Source organism: Melozone crissalis, unplaced genomic scaffold (assembly GCF_028551555.1).
Source record: "Melozone crissalis strain CALT ecotype California unplaced genomic scaffold, PUWL_Pcris_2 ptg000023l_1, whole genome shotgun sequence".
NCBI classification, from domain to species: Eukaryota; Metazoa; Chordata; class Aves; order Passeriformes; family Passerellidae; genus Melozone; species Melozone crissalis.
The window spans coordinates 5,822,666-5,838,133 of NW_026535801.1; the positions used below are offsets into that span (position 1 = coordinate 5,822,666).

The following is a 15,468-nucleotide window of genomic DNA, read 5'->3' on the forward strand; positions in this document are numbered from 1 at the left end:
TCCAGAGGGAAGGGGAGATGGAGGAGGTGACAGCTGGGGGTGGGGGGATGTCACCAGTCAGGGTTGGTGGCAGCACTCCTGGCAGGTTGTGCTTTAATCTGGAAATGGGAAATTGGTGGAGGAAACCCCTGTGCTTTATCTCCCGGCTAAGGATGGAGCTAAAGGTTTGAAGAGGCCCCTTGTACCCAGCCAGGATGGGCTCTGGGTGGGATTTCAGAGGGAGGGTGGCCAGGCTGAGCTGTCCCTGCAGCTCTGAGCCCCTCTCTGAGCTGTCCCAGAGCTCTGAGCTCTGTCTGTGCCCCTGATGGAGGTGGGCCGGGCGCAGTGTCACATCCTCAGCTCCGGCAGCACCTCGTCCTCGTCCCGCTCGTCCTCAGGTCCACGGTGGGGCTCCCATGTGGGGACGGCCTGGGTGCCTTCTCTTTCTCCCTCCTCAGGAGCTCTTGCACTAGGAGGAAACACAAGGCAAAAAGGGGGCTCCCTTTTCCCCTGCCAGAGGTTGGGATGCCACGGCCACCCCGTGTCCCACCCCAGGGCACCATCCTGTAGGAACAGCTGAGCTGGGCACACCACTGCACTCCCAGACTGGGTACCAATGCAAAATAACATTGTGGCTCTGGGAGAAGGCCTGAAAACCCTCCCTGACACTGGGATATCTCTGGATGGATCTGTGCATCCTTCTGCCTTAAGGGGTGGTGCAGGCTGGGAGGAACATCTCAGTGACAATGAAGGGGCTGAGCCTTTCATGGTTCACCTACCTCTGCTCTCACCTAGAGCCATCCCACAACTCACCTACGGCCATGAAGACATCGTTCACCTGGTGGTTGGATTTTGCAGATGTCTCCATGAACAGGAGGCCTTTTGTCCGTGCAAAGTCTTCTCCCTCCTAAGAGAAACGAGCAGAGTTATTCCCCTGCCCCCTCTGGGGCTGCTGGGTCAGTTTTGTGGTGGATTTCATGTACAGGCACTTCAGAGGTGTCTGAAAACTTCTTAAATGCTTGGATTTTCCCTGGAAATTTTCCCTGGATGTATCCCAGTGCTTTCTGTGAGGGGTGATGAGGGAATCCCAGGCACTCACTGTGGTGTTCGCAGGGGTCTCAGGATGAGGGAAGAGACGAGAATGTTGACTCCATGTTTCAGAAGGCTGATTTATTATTTTATGATATATATCATATTAAAACTATACTAAAAGAATAGAAGAAAGGATTTCATCAGCAGGCTAGCTAGGAATAGAAAGGAATGATAACAATGTCTTGTGAGTGACCGAGACAGTCTGGACAGCTGGACTGTGATTGACCATTAATTACAAACAACCACATGACACCAATCACAGATGCACCTGTTGCATTCCACAGCAGCCGATAACCATTGCTTACATTTTGTTCCTGAGGCCTCTCAGCTTCTCAGGAGGAAAAAATCCCAAAGAAAAGATTTTTCATAAAATGTGTCTGTGACAACTCACCTCAGTGGTGACCTCTCTCTCAGCAGCAAGGTCTGTCTTGTTGCCCACCAGAGCAACCACGATTTCATCAGGCAGGAATTTCTTCTCCAGCTCCTCCAGCCACAGCTTTGCTCTGCTGAATGTTCCCTGGAGAGATGGAGACAGAACCGCCCAGTGGTCAGGTTTTGATTTAATCCCTTTGTCTCACACCAAACCAATGAGGGAGGGGAGGTTCTGATTTTCCCCTGTCAGAGAAACAGGCCACCAGCCCTCAAACGTATTGAGGGATAAATCACCCTTGGATGGGATTCATGGCACTAGAAACCATGGTGGCAGGGTCCTGCCAGGGGCCTTACCTTGTTGGCAATGTCATAAACGATGAGGGCAGCGTGGGCATCCCTGTAGTAGAGGTGACAGACACTCTGGTACTTCTCCTGGCCCGCCGTGTCCCAGATCTCAAACTTGACAGTGGCCTCGTCCAGCTCCAGGATCTGTGTGAAGAAGGAGCCTGCAGGCAAGATCCAGGGGGTGTGTGTTCACTTGGAGCAGGAGCAGGGAGCTCAGATCCCCTGCCCGGAGGCCAAACCCATCCTGAAGGTCATTAATGATGCTATAATGCACAGAATCCACTTCTTGTGGCCCTGGCACCGGGCTGAGGTGGCCCTTCCTGGCAGCAGATTTGGGTGGATGACCCCAGGTTTGATGTTGGGTAACTCTGAGCTTTGCAGAAAGCCCCCAGACAGAGACAGCTCCACTTTGCTGGTGGGTCAGAGCTGTGAATGGGAATATCCATGGAAAGGGCTCCCACTGCAGGGGAGCCTCCATCCTTTCCCTCAGGCAGCAGATGGCTGGTCCACGAGCAGAGGGACAAGAGGAGAAACTCCACTTTGCTCCACCAGCTTCAGGTGGGAACACAGTCTCTGTACCTGCTTAAGGCAAAACCCAGGTGCAGCTCATAAAATGAATTTCTATAAAGTCTGGGTGCTGTAGGAATTGAAACCAGGTGATCTTTATTCCAAACCTTTCTAAGAGACCCTCCTGGAGTGCCTGAAGAGATGGGAAGGCAGCACAGCATGCAAAGAGCAGATGGGCTGCACAGTTTACTCATTATTCTGCTGCTCACCTGCCTTTGAAAAGCAGCACAAAGCCAGAGCTGTGTGATGCGGATGTGATTTTGCTTGTGTGGCCTGGAAATGCAGAGGTGTGAAGGGGGAGCGTAGCCATGACATTTTCTGAAAAATCCCTTTGCCAGGACTTTTTCCTCCTGAGAAGCTGAGAGGCCTCAGGAACAAAATGTAAACAATGGTTATCTGCTGCTGTGGAATGCAACAGGTGAATCTGTGATTGGTGTCATGTGGTTGTTTCTGATTAACGGCCAATCACAGTCAGCTGGCCCAGACTGTCTGGTCAGTCACAAGATTTTGTTATCATTCCTTTCCTTGCTAGATGAAATCCTTTCTTCTTTTCTTTTAGTATAGTTTTAGTATATAATTTTCTTTTAATATAATATATATCAAAAAATAATAAATCAGCCTTCTGCAACGTGGAGTCAACATTCTCATCTCTTCCTCATCCTGGGACCCCTGTGAACACCACCACAGGGGAGGACCTGGCTTTTGGGCAAACCTGCACCAAAGTGGGTCTGTGCCAGTGCAGGATGGAGCAAGCAGCTCTCCTGCATCCCACCCCCCTGCAGGGAAGTGCACCAGGCCTGCTCTCTTGTCCAGAGCCATGGAGCCCCTCACTCACATCCCACGGTGGGCAGCAGCTCCCTGAAGTCGTTCCTCACGTATCTGTAGGCCAGGCTGGACTTGCCCACGGACATGCTGCCCAGCAGCACCACCTTGTACATGTGGGAGGCTCGGGGCTCCTCCGGTGTCGCTGGCTGTGCCATGTCCTGCAAGGAAACCAGCTCTGCTCAAGGGGCACCCGCCAGGAGCGATCCCAGGATCGGCTCGGCCTCCTGCAGCAGCTCCTGACTGGAAATTCTGAAATAGGCTGGAATAAAATCAAAATCGTTAATAATATCGTAAGACGTAGATTTAATGCATCAAAGCATCTGCCACCGTCAGCTACAACCAGAAGGTGGAGATGTTCAGGAGGAAACCTGATGCCAGAGGCCTCCTTGGATGTGGGCAAGGAGATTGGTGCATCTCCTTTAGGAAAGAGCTGGAGGAATTTCCCAGCAGAGGGAAATCCCTTCTGGCTGTGCCCCGCTCTCCAGGACACCTCCTTCCCCGCAGTCCTTAGGCTGATGCCCCACATTTATTACGCTGCTTAGGAGTTCCATCAGGAGAGCCTCAGGATTGAGCAGCCCTGCACACAAAGCAGGTGGCAAATGCTGAAGACCCCCAGACAAGCCAAACCGCTGGAGTGCCACCCCCATGCCACCCCAGAGTGTGACACACCGCCCTGCCGTGCCCAGGGACGGCAGGAAACACGGACCCAGCAACGGGGATGGCCTCAAACCTGAGTGGAAGAGAGCAGCTGCGGAGCCTTGGTCGGTGGGAGCCCTCCTGGGTGACACGGGTGTCCCCTGCCCCCAGCCCTGGGCAGGGAGGTGCCACTGCCGGGTGGGAAGTGCCCGAGCAGGGCAGCAAAGCACACTTTGCCCTGCTGTGCCCTGGTTCCTCCTCACAGAGCTCCTCCTCCACAAACACTCAGCCCATGTGGACGCTTAGACAGGACAGAGGGAAGTGCGCGGGGTGCTGGGCTGAGCAGCACGCCAGGCTGAGCTCTGCTGGAGTGGGGAGCATTCCCTCCACGTGGAATAAAGCCCTGCTGGGGCAGACAGCAGGGATCTGCAAGATTTGTGATGAAGAATTGGTGCAATTTCTACCTGGGCCTCGGGGATTTGGCTGTGAAAGCAAGAAGGACCTTTTCAAAGACGCCAGTGGAGTTCCTGCAGTTCCCTTCCTGCAGCTCCCTGCTCCCTGCAGCTTCTGCAATTCCCTCCCCTGCAGCTCCTGCAAGTCTCTGCTCCCTGCAATTCCCTTCCTGCAGCTCCCTGCTCCTTACAGTTCCTGCAATTCCCTCCCTGCAGCTCCTGCAGCTCCCTGCTCCCTGCAATTCCCTTCCTGCAGCTCCCTGCAGTTCCCTGCTCCCTGCAGCTCCTGCAATTCTCTGCTCCCTGCAGCTCCCTGCTCCTTACAGTTCCTGCAATTCCCTCCCTGCAGCTCCTGCAGCTCCCTGCTCCCTGCAATTCCCTTCCTGCAGCTCCCTGCAGTTCCCTGCTCCCTGCAGCTCCCAGCAATTCTCTCCCTGCTCCCTGCAGCTCCCTCCCCTGACAAAAGCCCCTTGTTCCTGCTAGCTGCTCATCCCACATGCCTCCTTTATTTTGCCTGTCCTCCCCCTGCAATCTGGCAGGCTCCAGACCTTTGATTCTTCATTAAGGCTTGTCATTAAGAGCGTTCCCTGGCTGAACCCAGGTCTGGGTCTTTAGATCCAAGCAGTTTTTCTGCTGCGTGAGACAGGCTTTAATCCCCTCAAAAAACACAAGCAACATAATCTCCCCCAATTGTGATGAAGAGCAGGACTTTAGTTTGTGTAGGACAGCTAGTTAGTCATATTTTTCAAGCAGGAAGAAGATAAGCCCTGTGGCACAGCATGATTGTGCTCCATAGGGTATTGATTACATACATTGGCCTCTTTGGAGGCTGCAAACAAGACTGCCATCCATTCTGGGCAGTTATTGTCAGTGATTAGCCATAAAATGCTCTAAGGAAAGAGGAAGCTGCTTGAAAACTACCCAAGGCTGTCTGTATTAAACACAGTTTCTCATAATTTCCCTCTGCTGCTCTCTGTTCACCCTTAGAAAGGTGGGTTGATGCTGGAACAAAACCCACCTGAGATTTACTGCACTGAGTTTTGCCAAAGCTCGCTTGAAACAATTTTTTCTCCCATGTTAGGAGGCAGAGAGTGAGGCTCCCTTCCCACCTGAAGGAAGCAGAACAAGGGCTTTGTTCTGATTCAATGGAAAACAGGATTTAGGGGGAAATGGTGGGGGCTTTGACCTCTTTTTTTTTTTGTTGGAAAAGCAGAGTACAGAGTAAAACCCTGCATTTCCTGGATGAGGGACTGTGGGGAAAGCATTCAGATATCTACAGTCATCAATTTGGGGAGCAGCAGCTGAGGTGGTGCAGGTCCCCTCCTTGTGCCAAGAGGCCAAAGGGGCAGGGAAAGCTCAATCTGCTCAGATCCATTGCAGTCAGAGAAAACAAACCAATTTATCTTCAATCAGCTGTAAAAACCCTGCTGGTGGATTTAGTCTCCAGGTACAGCTTGATATTTTGTGGCAGCTGTGTCTAGCACAGATATTAGGGGCAGGTTTGCTTGATCCTACACTTGTCCTGAAGGTGAGTTCCCAAACAGTCACAACACCAATAACTTCTCTCTTCCCAGCAGAGGATTGAACATTGCTGCACCCAGGAAATTGTGTTCAGCATCTTTCACCTGGGCTGGAGAGATGCTGGTGTATTTGTTCTCAGGGGATAAGCCTTTTATTGCCAAAGGAAAGCAGTAATAAAAGAGAAGACAGGCATGCCTTTTGGGGATGGAGTCACTGGGAAGCCTTATTTAAAACCCTGTTTAGCTTCCTGGGAAATCAGTGTTGTTTAAGTGTAATGATGTCTAACTCTTGTATAAGCTTTTCTAGGTCCCAGATGCCATTAAAGCCATTTGCTGAGTTTCTGCAAAGGGGTGCAAGGGTGAACCAGAACAAAAGATACTAAGCACCTCAGAAAAATTACAGGACTTCAACACTTAACAGTGTAAGTCTGCATTGTTTAACCCTGCACGTTTTGGACACAATATTTCAGGTTCTTTCAGATTTAGATACTTAACTTTCCCCCTCAACACACACAAGATTGTTGTCATGCATCCACCTCCCCAGTTAACTTCTAGCATCCAGCTCAAAGCTCTCCTCTGCTTTTGGGAGCCTCCTCCCGCCTGCTTAAACTCTGGCTTAAATAAGAGGGTGGTCACTCAGAAAATTCACTTAAACCAGGGCTACCAGGGGAGACAGCAATCCCAACTGCAAAGACACCATGTGTAAATATTAGATTTCCAAAGACACAATGTGTAAATATTAGATTTACACAGCGCCGATCTCCCAGAAGCAGCAGCTCCCCTCAGAGTGAAGGGGAAGGGAACGCGGATCATTAACCACGAGGGGAAGTAAAGCTGCAATAAACGGGACTGCCCAGAGACCCAGCAGCTCTGGGAGGATGGGGGTAGCACACAGGGCTTCCCAAAACCTCTCCTCCTGGGCAGGAGTCCCTGCGGACCGTGCCGGGGCTGCCCCGAGAGGATGGGAGGATTCCTTTCCCATCCTGGGAAAGGCACCTTGGAGAGGGCGGGCGATTCCCTGCCCGGCGGGGAACTCCCGAGCGGAGCGTGCCTTTACCTTGCCGAAGGCTCGCTGTGCCCGCTCCGTGTGCCAGGGGTGACAGGGTGACAAACATCCGTGTGTCGCGGCCCCTCCGTGCCGCGAGCGGCCAAAAGCGAAAGCGCCGGCCCCGGGCGGGTGCCAAAGGTGAGAGCGGCAGCGCGGAGCGGTGAACCTTAGACCCGACACCGGGGCTGAGCTCTGGCCGCCAGGCGAGACGGCGACAGGCTGCTGTCACCGGGGCCACCCCCCTGCACCCCTCCATCCCCCCCTCGGTCCTTCCAACCCCCCTGCCCGCGCTGGGATGGATGGGCGGACAGACAGACAGACAGACGGATGAATGGGTGGGTGCGGCTTTCCCCATGTCTCGGGGTCCAGGAGTGTCACCGTGATCTTTTCTGGAAAATCCTCTCTGCCCAGGATTTTCTCCTGGGAAGCTGAGAAGATTCAGCTTCTCCTGTGTTTTGCTGCTCCGGAATGTGGTCCGGAGATGGTTTATCCAAACGTGTGAATTGTTTTTACTTACTGGCCAATCATCATCAGCTGTGTTGGACTCTGAGGAGTCAGTCACGAGTTTTTATCATCATTCTTGTTAAGCCTTCTGATGTATCCTTTATCTTTCTTCAGTAGAGTTTTAGTATAGCATAATATAATATAATATCATATCATATAATATCATATAATATCATATAATATCATATAATATCATATAATATCATATAATCTTTAATATAATATCATAATAAATCAGCCTTCTGAGAACATGAAGTCAAATTCTCAATTCCTCATTCTTTTCTAGCCCTCTGCCTGTATCCTTTATCTTTCTTTAGTATAGTTTTAGTATAGCATAATATAATATAATATAATATAATATAATATAATAATAAATCAGCCTTCTAAGAACATGGAGTCAAATTCTCAATTCCTCATTCTTTTCGAGCCTTCTGTCTGTATTCTTTCTTTATAGTTTAGTATAGTTTTAGTATAGCATAATATAACATAATATAATATAATATAATATAATATAATATAATATAATATAATATAATATAATATATAACATAATATAGCATAACATAACATAATAATAAATCAGCCTTCTAAGAACATGTAGTCAAATTCTCAATTCCTCATTCTTTTCGAGCCCTCTGTCTGTATTCTTTCCCTATAGTTTAGTACAGTTTTAGCATGTAATTTTCTTTTAATATAATGTAGTATCATAAAATAATAAATCAGCCTTCTGAGAACATGGAGTCGGATTCTCATCTCTCACCTCGTCCTGGGGACCTCACGAACACCACACAAGAGCATCCCAGCTGCCAAGGAGACGGGGGTAAAACCCCCCAAGGTTTGAGGATCAGGGAGGGCAGGGTGTATCAGGAGTCATGGCACACACATGGGATCTGTGCTCTTTGGTTTTTATAACATGGCAATTTCTGCTGCTGAACATTAGACCTGGCTTTGGTCTTGTGCCAGGGGCAGGCTCTGATATCCTGGGCTTGGGATTGCAAAGGGGATGTGTTCTGTGGGAGAAAATGGGCCCACTTTTCTGGTAAAATGCTTCAGCTGATGATAATTCTGTGTTTCTGTCACTCCTCTTGTCATAGTCAGTGTCTTTCCTTCAAGTAAGAGATCTGGAAGTGAAACAGGCTTAGCAAAATCTAGTCCTAATGGTTATAGGGAACAGGGTGAAAAGCAGAAGTCCTGCAAGAAAGCTGAAAAACAATACCACCCTAGTTTTGAAATTAAAAATGTGTCTTGTGACTTCCAAGGCCCAAGCACTGCAGTTCAATTACTTCCCATTTCAGTGATGAAAAGCCATGGACAGTTTACATTCCCAGGTCCTTCCCATCAGCTCTGCAGGGGCTAGAGCTGGATTTGGGGATCCTTTGAACACAGTTCCTGTGAATATATATCATTTTTCCAGTCCAGAAGCAGTTTAACGTGCTCCCAAAAGTTTAATGGGAGTTTAACATGCACCCCTTTCTTATAACTTGTTTCCCAAAGGAGCTGACTTAAAGCCTTTTTATTCCTTTTTTTTTTTTCCTTAGGGCTTTGGATTAGTCAGTCCTCTGTGACCCTGGTACAGCAAGGGGGTAGGAAGATGTTTCAGGATTTTGGAAGGGCTGAGTGTGGATACCTTAGGCTGGGGAATCTTTGCCCACAGCAATGATTTTACCCACTGCACTGGTTTTGGACCTACAGGCTCTGGTAGCATCATGCACCTAAACTCAGCATCTAATTTTTAGTCTTAAAAAAAAAAGCTGGGAGGCTTTGAAGCCTTATAAAAGGATGGCTTTGTCAGGGCTAAGAGAAGCTTCATTCCCAGTTTGTGCCGCTCTGTTATTTTCATTCCTGCTCTGCCCCAGCCCGTGTCACATCTCGGAGGCCTCTGTGAAGGGCTTTTACAAAAGAAGGTGGTGGGGAGAGGTGCCCAAACAAAGTGCCATGGCCTGGCTGGTGCAAATGCCCCCGAGGCCCGCAGAGCCCAGGGCAGTGTGTCCCTTGTGAGGGATGGGACAGCCTGCCCTGCAAGGCTCCTCTGCTGAGCCAGACCCCACTAGAGGGCACAGCTCCTCCACCTTTGGAGACAGCGAGGATGCTGCTGCTGCTGCTGCCCAGCCTCATTTCTGGCCCGGACAGACAGACAGACAGACACCAGCCCATGAGAGACGGACCGAGGTCTCCTGCCAGAAGTGTGGATGGACAGCCAAGCTTCTCTTGCTCTTTGCTCTCCAAACAACTGGAATGTGAGCGCCTCTGATAAGCACTGTTGCAGTGCCAGGGAGCCAATTTTTTTTTTCCAATGTATCTCTGTCTGCTCGCCTGCTTCTTCTGAGGGAAAATATGCAGGATGCTGAGGATCAGAGCCCTTCAGTGGTGAGTGGTTTGCAAATGGACACTGTGGCTGCATTGGTAGAGCACCTGGAGCATCCTGCACAAACCCAGGGATGCACCTTGCTGTGCTTGTTCAGTGAGAAGTTCCTCACTTGAAATAAATTTTACTGGGCATGAGTTGTTTTTCTGAGGTTTAGGGACTGCATTTCACTTTACAGCCACCTGATGTAATTGTGTCGTGAGAATTTGGAGGGTGAGTCTGGCCACGGGAGTGGTGTGGATCAAATACACTTTGTAGACCTTCCCCCACTGCTCCACCTCAGCCATTTTATTTGATTTTTAACTGTGAAGGAAAGGCGGAAAATTCTTGTACACATCATTGGTGTACAAGAATTCCAGAGGAAGTTAAAAAACAAAACTTTTAGGGTAAACACTCAAGAATAATTCCAATAATCTTGTATTTCTGGCTCTGCCTGCTGCATAACTTTGAGCAGGATGCCTCTCCTTCCTCCTTTTCCTGGATTAAAGGACAAGGCGCAAGCACACAGATCTTTGTGGGGCAGTTTAGAAGCTCCTGGAGGGTTCTTTGCCAGTGGTTGTGCAGCACCTGGCTCTCCCTGACTGTGAGGAAGCATCAATGTGGGCACTGTAAATCCTCCCTTGCTGAAGGAGGAGTGGTTCTGTGGGAAAGGCAGCAGAGTCTGGCAACAAAGGCACAGCCCTGAGCTGAACGCAGAGACTGAAAGCTCAGCTTTGCCCCTTGTTTGCTGTCTGCCTGTGGAAAGAACTGTTTTTTCTCCTCTGACTTGTTTCTCCCCCTCTCCTTGGGCTCATCCATATGGGTTCCATGTGGTCCCTGTGCAGCCAGCCCAGCTCAGGAGGTCTCATCACTATCAAAGCTCCCACGCAGTGGAAATGAGGCTCGGACTTTGTACTGCTCTGAAATTATGCTCGTCTTCAGCATTTTTGGTCCTCTGAGGCCCCCGAATACCACAAAATTGTTCCTGATGGGTCAGTTTGTATCCAAATCACTCTCATTTCTTAATTTTTCAAGAACAAGCACCTGAAGCCATGGTCAGCAAAATAAATTCAGAATAATTGATCCATCCAGAGGTAACAGCAAATGATGTTCTTAAAACTGTTTGTCATACCTGTGCTGTTAAACACGCCATCCCTTGTTTGTGTGGTGGTTTTCATACACAACATGGCTAAGGAGTTAAATCACAGAATGGGAATGCTTGAAGTGTCCTGGAATTTGCTGTTTCTCTTTTTCTGTGTGTGATGAAGTAATGAGAACCCAGAGTATTCCACTGGTAATCATATAAGCAAGGTCTGTCACCACTGCCATGCAGCATTGAAAGATCTTTTTGTTTTGAGAGAAGCAAGAATTGTGCCTTTGCTAATTAAAAAAAAAAAAAAAAAAAAAAAAAGATTGAGGTCCTCACTGTTACAGTGCCAAAAAGTTAAAAACATATTTTAAGGATTGGTGGAGCTGTAATGGTGACCAGATAATTTACCCTGTGGCTCAAAACTGTGAGCCTGCCCTGAACTGCTCCAGGCCTCTGAAATGCTTGTCTTCCTGTAATTAATTATTAACGTTGCTAAAACACTCCAGAGATTGGCTTGGAAACATTAAACAAACTTAATATTAATAGCTCCCAGATGATAAGTGATGGTGAACATTAGCATGTGTTAAAGACCGAGGAGGGAAAATAACTACTGACTACAATAAACATTTGAAGTCTGATGGCATTGAATTACAAAGAGAATACAAGTGTGAACCACAAGAAAGGCTTTCCTGCAGCATTAGCACTTGAAGAGACAGGTGAGATTGTTTTCACTCCTGAAATTGCACTTGACAGGTCACAATAAATAGCCTTGAGGCATGTGCTGAGGTTCTTGCCTTGTGTCTAACAAGCAAGGTGCAGCTCGGGGGACAAGTAAATGTACGTGGCTTGCTCGAGTAAAGATGCCTGCATTGAACAGTTTGTTTATCTCGAACTTCACATCCTCATTTCTCAGCAGACCTTGGCCAGGAGGATCCCTGTGAAAAACGCCAATCACTTGTTTTTAAAATTTTAAAAGTTTAATAGTAATAAAATGGTTATAAAAATAGTAATGCAATTAGAGTAATAATAATTTGGACAATTTGGAATAGGACAATATGAGACAACAAATACAAAGAGTTATGGACAGTGCCAGGTACCTTTTTCTGGGCAAAATAAGCCCGAAAAAGGACCCACGTTAACAGAGGATTAACCCTTAAAAACAACAGCCTGTTGCATATTCATACACCTCATACATGATGCATAAATTCCATTCAAACACAGGATTCTGTCTGGTCAGTGTCAACTTCTTCCTCTGAATCCTAACAGCACCTTTGAGGCAGGAAGAAGTTCATTTCTTCTGATAAGAAGGCAATAAATTCTCTTTCTCTAAAAGATTCAGGCGTCCTGTGGCTGCTATCTCTCTGCGAGTCCTTTCTTTTAAACCAAGTATCCTACATAGCATCGTTTCTATTTTAACAATTTTTATAACCTAAAACTATATTTAACACAGCACTTAAGAGAATTGATACAGCATCACTTTCTAACACAACCCATATAATATTCATTTGAATATTTGCGAAAAGCCAACCATAAAATGTGCATTTTTCACAATCCCCCTCCATGAGTCCAGCCCCTCTTGCCAGGAGAGCTGCCATGAGAGACCTTTGGCTCTAGGCTGGGTGCCCAACTTCAAAGGAAACAAAGGAAAAGCCAGCTCCCAAGGGCCATGGAAATGGAGGGAATGGTTCAGTGAAACAGGAGACATCTTTATCTGACAAGGTGCAGGTTTGGCAGCATTTCACATGATTAAAGCATTTAAGCAGTCTCATCCACGTGCAGGGTCTGGTGTCTGTCCTGAGCTCCACGTGCAGCTTTCTATCCAGTGGGGATATCACATTTGGGATGGACCTTGACCTCTCAGGAAAACTTGGTGGCATGTGGCCAGCTGGCTCCAGCTTTTAGTGTGGGACTGGCAGAGTGATCACACACGTTCCCTTAGAAAACCAGGCTAAAAATGGCTGTAGGTGGTACCTTTCCAAGCCAAGGGCTATGGAGGAGCTCCCTGAGAGCCAAAAGTTGCTCAATAATCTCCCCCAGAAGCGCTTCATCTCTCTGTGCTTGTGAGGAAACCGTATCCAATGCAACTGAAAATGTTTTGCCTGTGCATGGAAAGAGAACTATTTAAGCAATGCTGTCTAGCACAGACTTGAAAAGCTCATGTGGGTGTGAGTATGAGCTTCACTTCCCTGAAGTCCCCACCCAGCTTTGGGGATGCCTGGCCCAGAAAACTTCACAGGGCATTTTATGACAGGTTTTGCCTCTCCATTGCAGCCACAGCACAGTTTTGCCTTTTCAGGTCACCATCTAAATGTTTGGCTGGGTTTTAGTACCAGGCACTGTGTGTTACAGGCATGGTCTGTACAGGCACAAGAATAGAAATTATTTCATCCGTTTGAGCCTGAGTAACCTCGTTTAAGGCCAGATGCTGCTGGAAGAGTTGTAAAGCAGTCATCTTGGGCAGAGGTGAAATGACTCATCTGTTGCCAATAAACTTGGAAGGAACAGAGATGCCTGGGGGCAGGGGGGGGACGACACCATTATCTGCTGTTACCTCCAGCAACTCCTTTTATAATTGAAAAGGGTATTAAAAATTATTTTGGGAATTTCTAATTAGCTGAGCTGAACCACTAATGCGCTCCGGATGTTTCAGGAACTTAACCTAGCTGCTTCCCCAAGAAAGGCCACGCAGAGAAGTGTCTTTCCTGCCTTTCCCCTCTGTCACCACCAGCTCCAAGGTCAGAGAGGATGAAAACCTCGGCAGAAATTGAAGTTGAGCAACAAAGGCGGTGCCTGTCAGCCCCTGGGGAGGTGCCTCCTCCTAACAGCGCCCAGACATCCATGGCTTAAGGCTGGAAAACCTAAAATGTATTGAGTAGCTGTCCTTAGGGAAAGGCACAGATAGGAAAGGCTGAAGGCAAGAGGAAGGAGAAGCAGAAATTTGGTGGCAGAGTCCATTCTACTCCTGTCTCTGGCTTCTTTTTTCTAGCGTGATCCTTGACAAGTTGTTCGGCTGGCTGTGGAAATTGGTCGTTTCTAGATGCAAAATGTTTTGCTTTCTGTCCAGTTTGGATTATTCCATGCTTTATCTATCTACTGATTGATTTATTTACTGTTTTTACAGCAGCTGAAACAAAAGGGTTCTGCAGCAACTCCTGTTTGGAGGGAAGGAAAATTATTCTCCTAATTCTTGTGACAATGGGAGGGAAAACTAAAAACTGGAGACTTTGACAACACTTGCCTGACTGTTTTGGCTCTTTGTTGATGGAGAGGAGAGGAGATGGTTCCTTCACATTCCTACAGGGAAGGATCAGAGGGGTTTTAGTGCTGCAATAATTAAAGCTGAGGAAAAGCTCAAAATGGTAGAGCACAGCACTGCAGGGCTAGGATGGATAAACTGGATTGGGACTCCCAGCAAGGCACTGGGCAGGTGAGTCAGCCCCACATGCCACTCATCAGTCACTCTGCATGGAAAACCAGGAATGCTGTGGATGCCAGAGAAATGTGTTATGATTTAAAATCAGATGCACCAGATCTAACACACTGTGTCACCTCAGATGTTTTGTCTCCGTTTCCTCTAATGTTTTGTTACCAGTATCATCTTTCACTTCCCAGTTTAGGCAAAGTCCTTTATTTCAGGAAACTATAATGACCTGCCTTCCTGCCCTGCTGGTGATTATCCCAGCTGGAATGTGAAATCCTTTAGGTAAGCCAGGAATTGTTAGCTGCCACGGCTGGTTTGCTGCCATTCTGTGTGACAGGAGAGGTGACAGGAGGTGGGGCAGGGATGCACGGCTTCAGATGATGAAGCAGAACCACAGGACATCACACAGGTGCTCTTCTGTCTGATGCCAAGTGGTTGGAACCATTCCCTGAGAACAGGCCTGGCCATTTTTCACTGTGCTGTAGAAGAGGTGAGTGGAAAATACCTCTTCCCTGACAAGAGTGAAAGATGAAAAGTGAAAGAAGTGAAACAAGCAGAGCACAGCTTTCTGTGCTTGAGGAGAGGGATGGTTTGCCTCCAGTTTGTGCCTTGGAGGAATCTGGATAGATTTCCATGGGGACAATAAACAGCACCTCCTTCCCCTCTTCCGCTCCAGCTGAGGGAGTTTTAGCTGTGATGTGGTTTCCCAAAAGCTCTCCCAAAAGCATGCTCATATGGCATTTTACAGAACACTATGACTAATTAGTGCAAGCACTTGGTCTTTTGCAAACAATTGGTTGTTTTTAGGCCATGTGTTGTGGCTGTGTTCTACCCCAGCCCAAAACAACTGGCGTTTCACAAAATCTGGAGGGCCTGCTTGGAAAATGTGGCTCAGCTTAACGCTGCAACATTTGGGATGGAAGTGGAGGAGGCCACACAGCATGGAGTAGGAAAAACACAGGGAAACTTGTATCAAGGCCATGTGATTCCTCACTCCCGTGTCTCCGGGCTGTCAGTGGGGTGAGGACACCGGCACCACGGCAGCAGGAATGCTTTGATACATTAATCCCAAAGTGGTGCAAGGTTAGCCCCTCAGCTGCTCCAGCTGATGTAATGCATTGTTTGCACCGAAGCCAGGCTGATTTTGTCTGGCTGAAGGATTTACTAGCTCAGACTATGTTTCTGGACAGATGTAGAGGCTGTATTCCCAAATTAAATATGTACATTGTTCTCTCGCCTGCATTCCACCTGCAGTGCAGGCAGAGGGGATGCA

At 48.1% G+C, this 15,468-nt stretch overlaps 1 protein-coding gene across 1 annotated transcript; it reads right to left on the bottom strand.

Annotated features, from left to right (window-relative positions):
* Nucleotides 1–335: 335 nt before the first annotated feature.
* On the bottom strand, nt 336–3,335 carry RAB17 (RAB17, member RAS oncogene family). Its single transcript, XM_054278288.1, has 5 exons — nt 3,191–3,335; nt 1,798–1,949; nt 1,463–1,588; nt 793–886; nt 336–448 (listed from the first exon to the last, which is right to left on the bottom strand). Exons 1-5 carry the CDS (start codon nt 3,333–3,335, stop codon nt 336–338), a joined length of 630 nt encoding a protein of 209 aa, XP_054134263.1.
* Between the last annotated feature and the right edge of the window lie 12,133 nt (nt 3,336–15,468).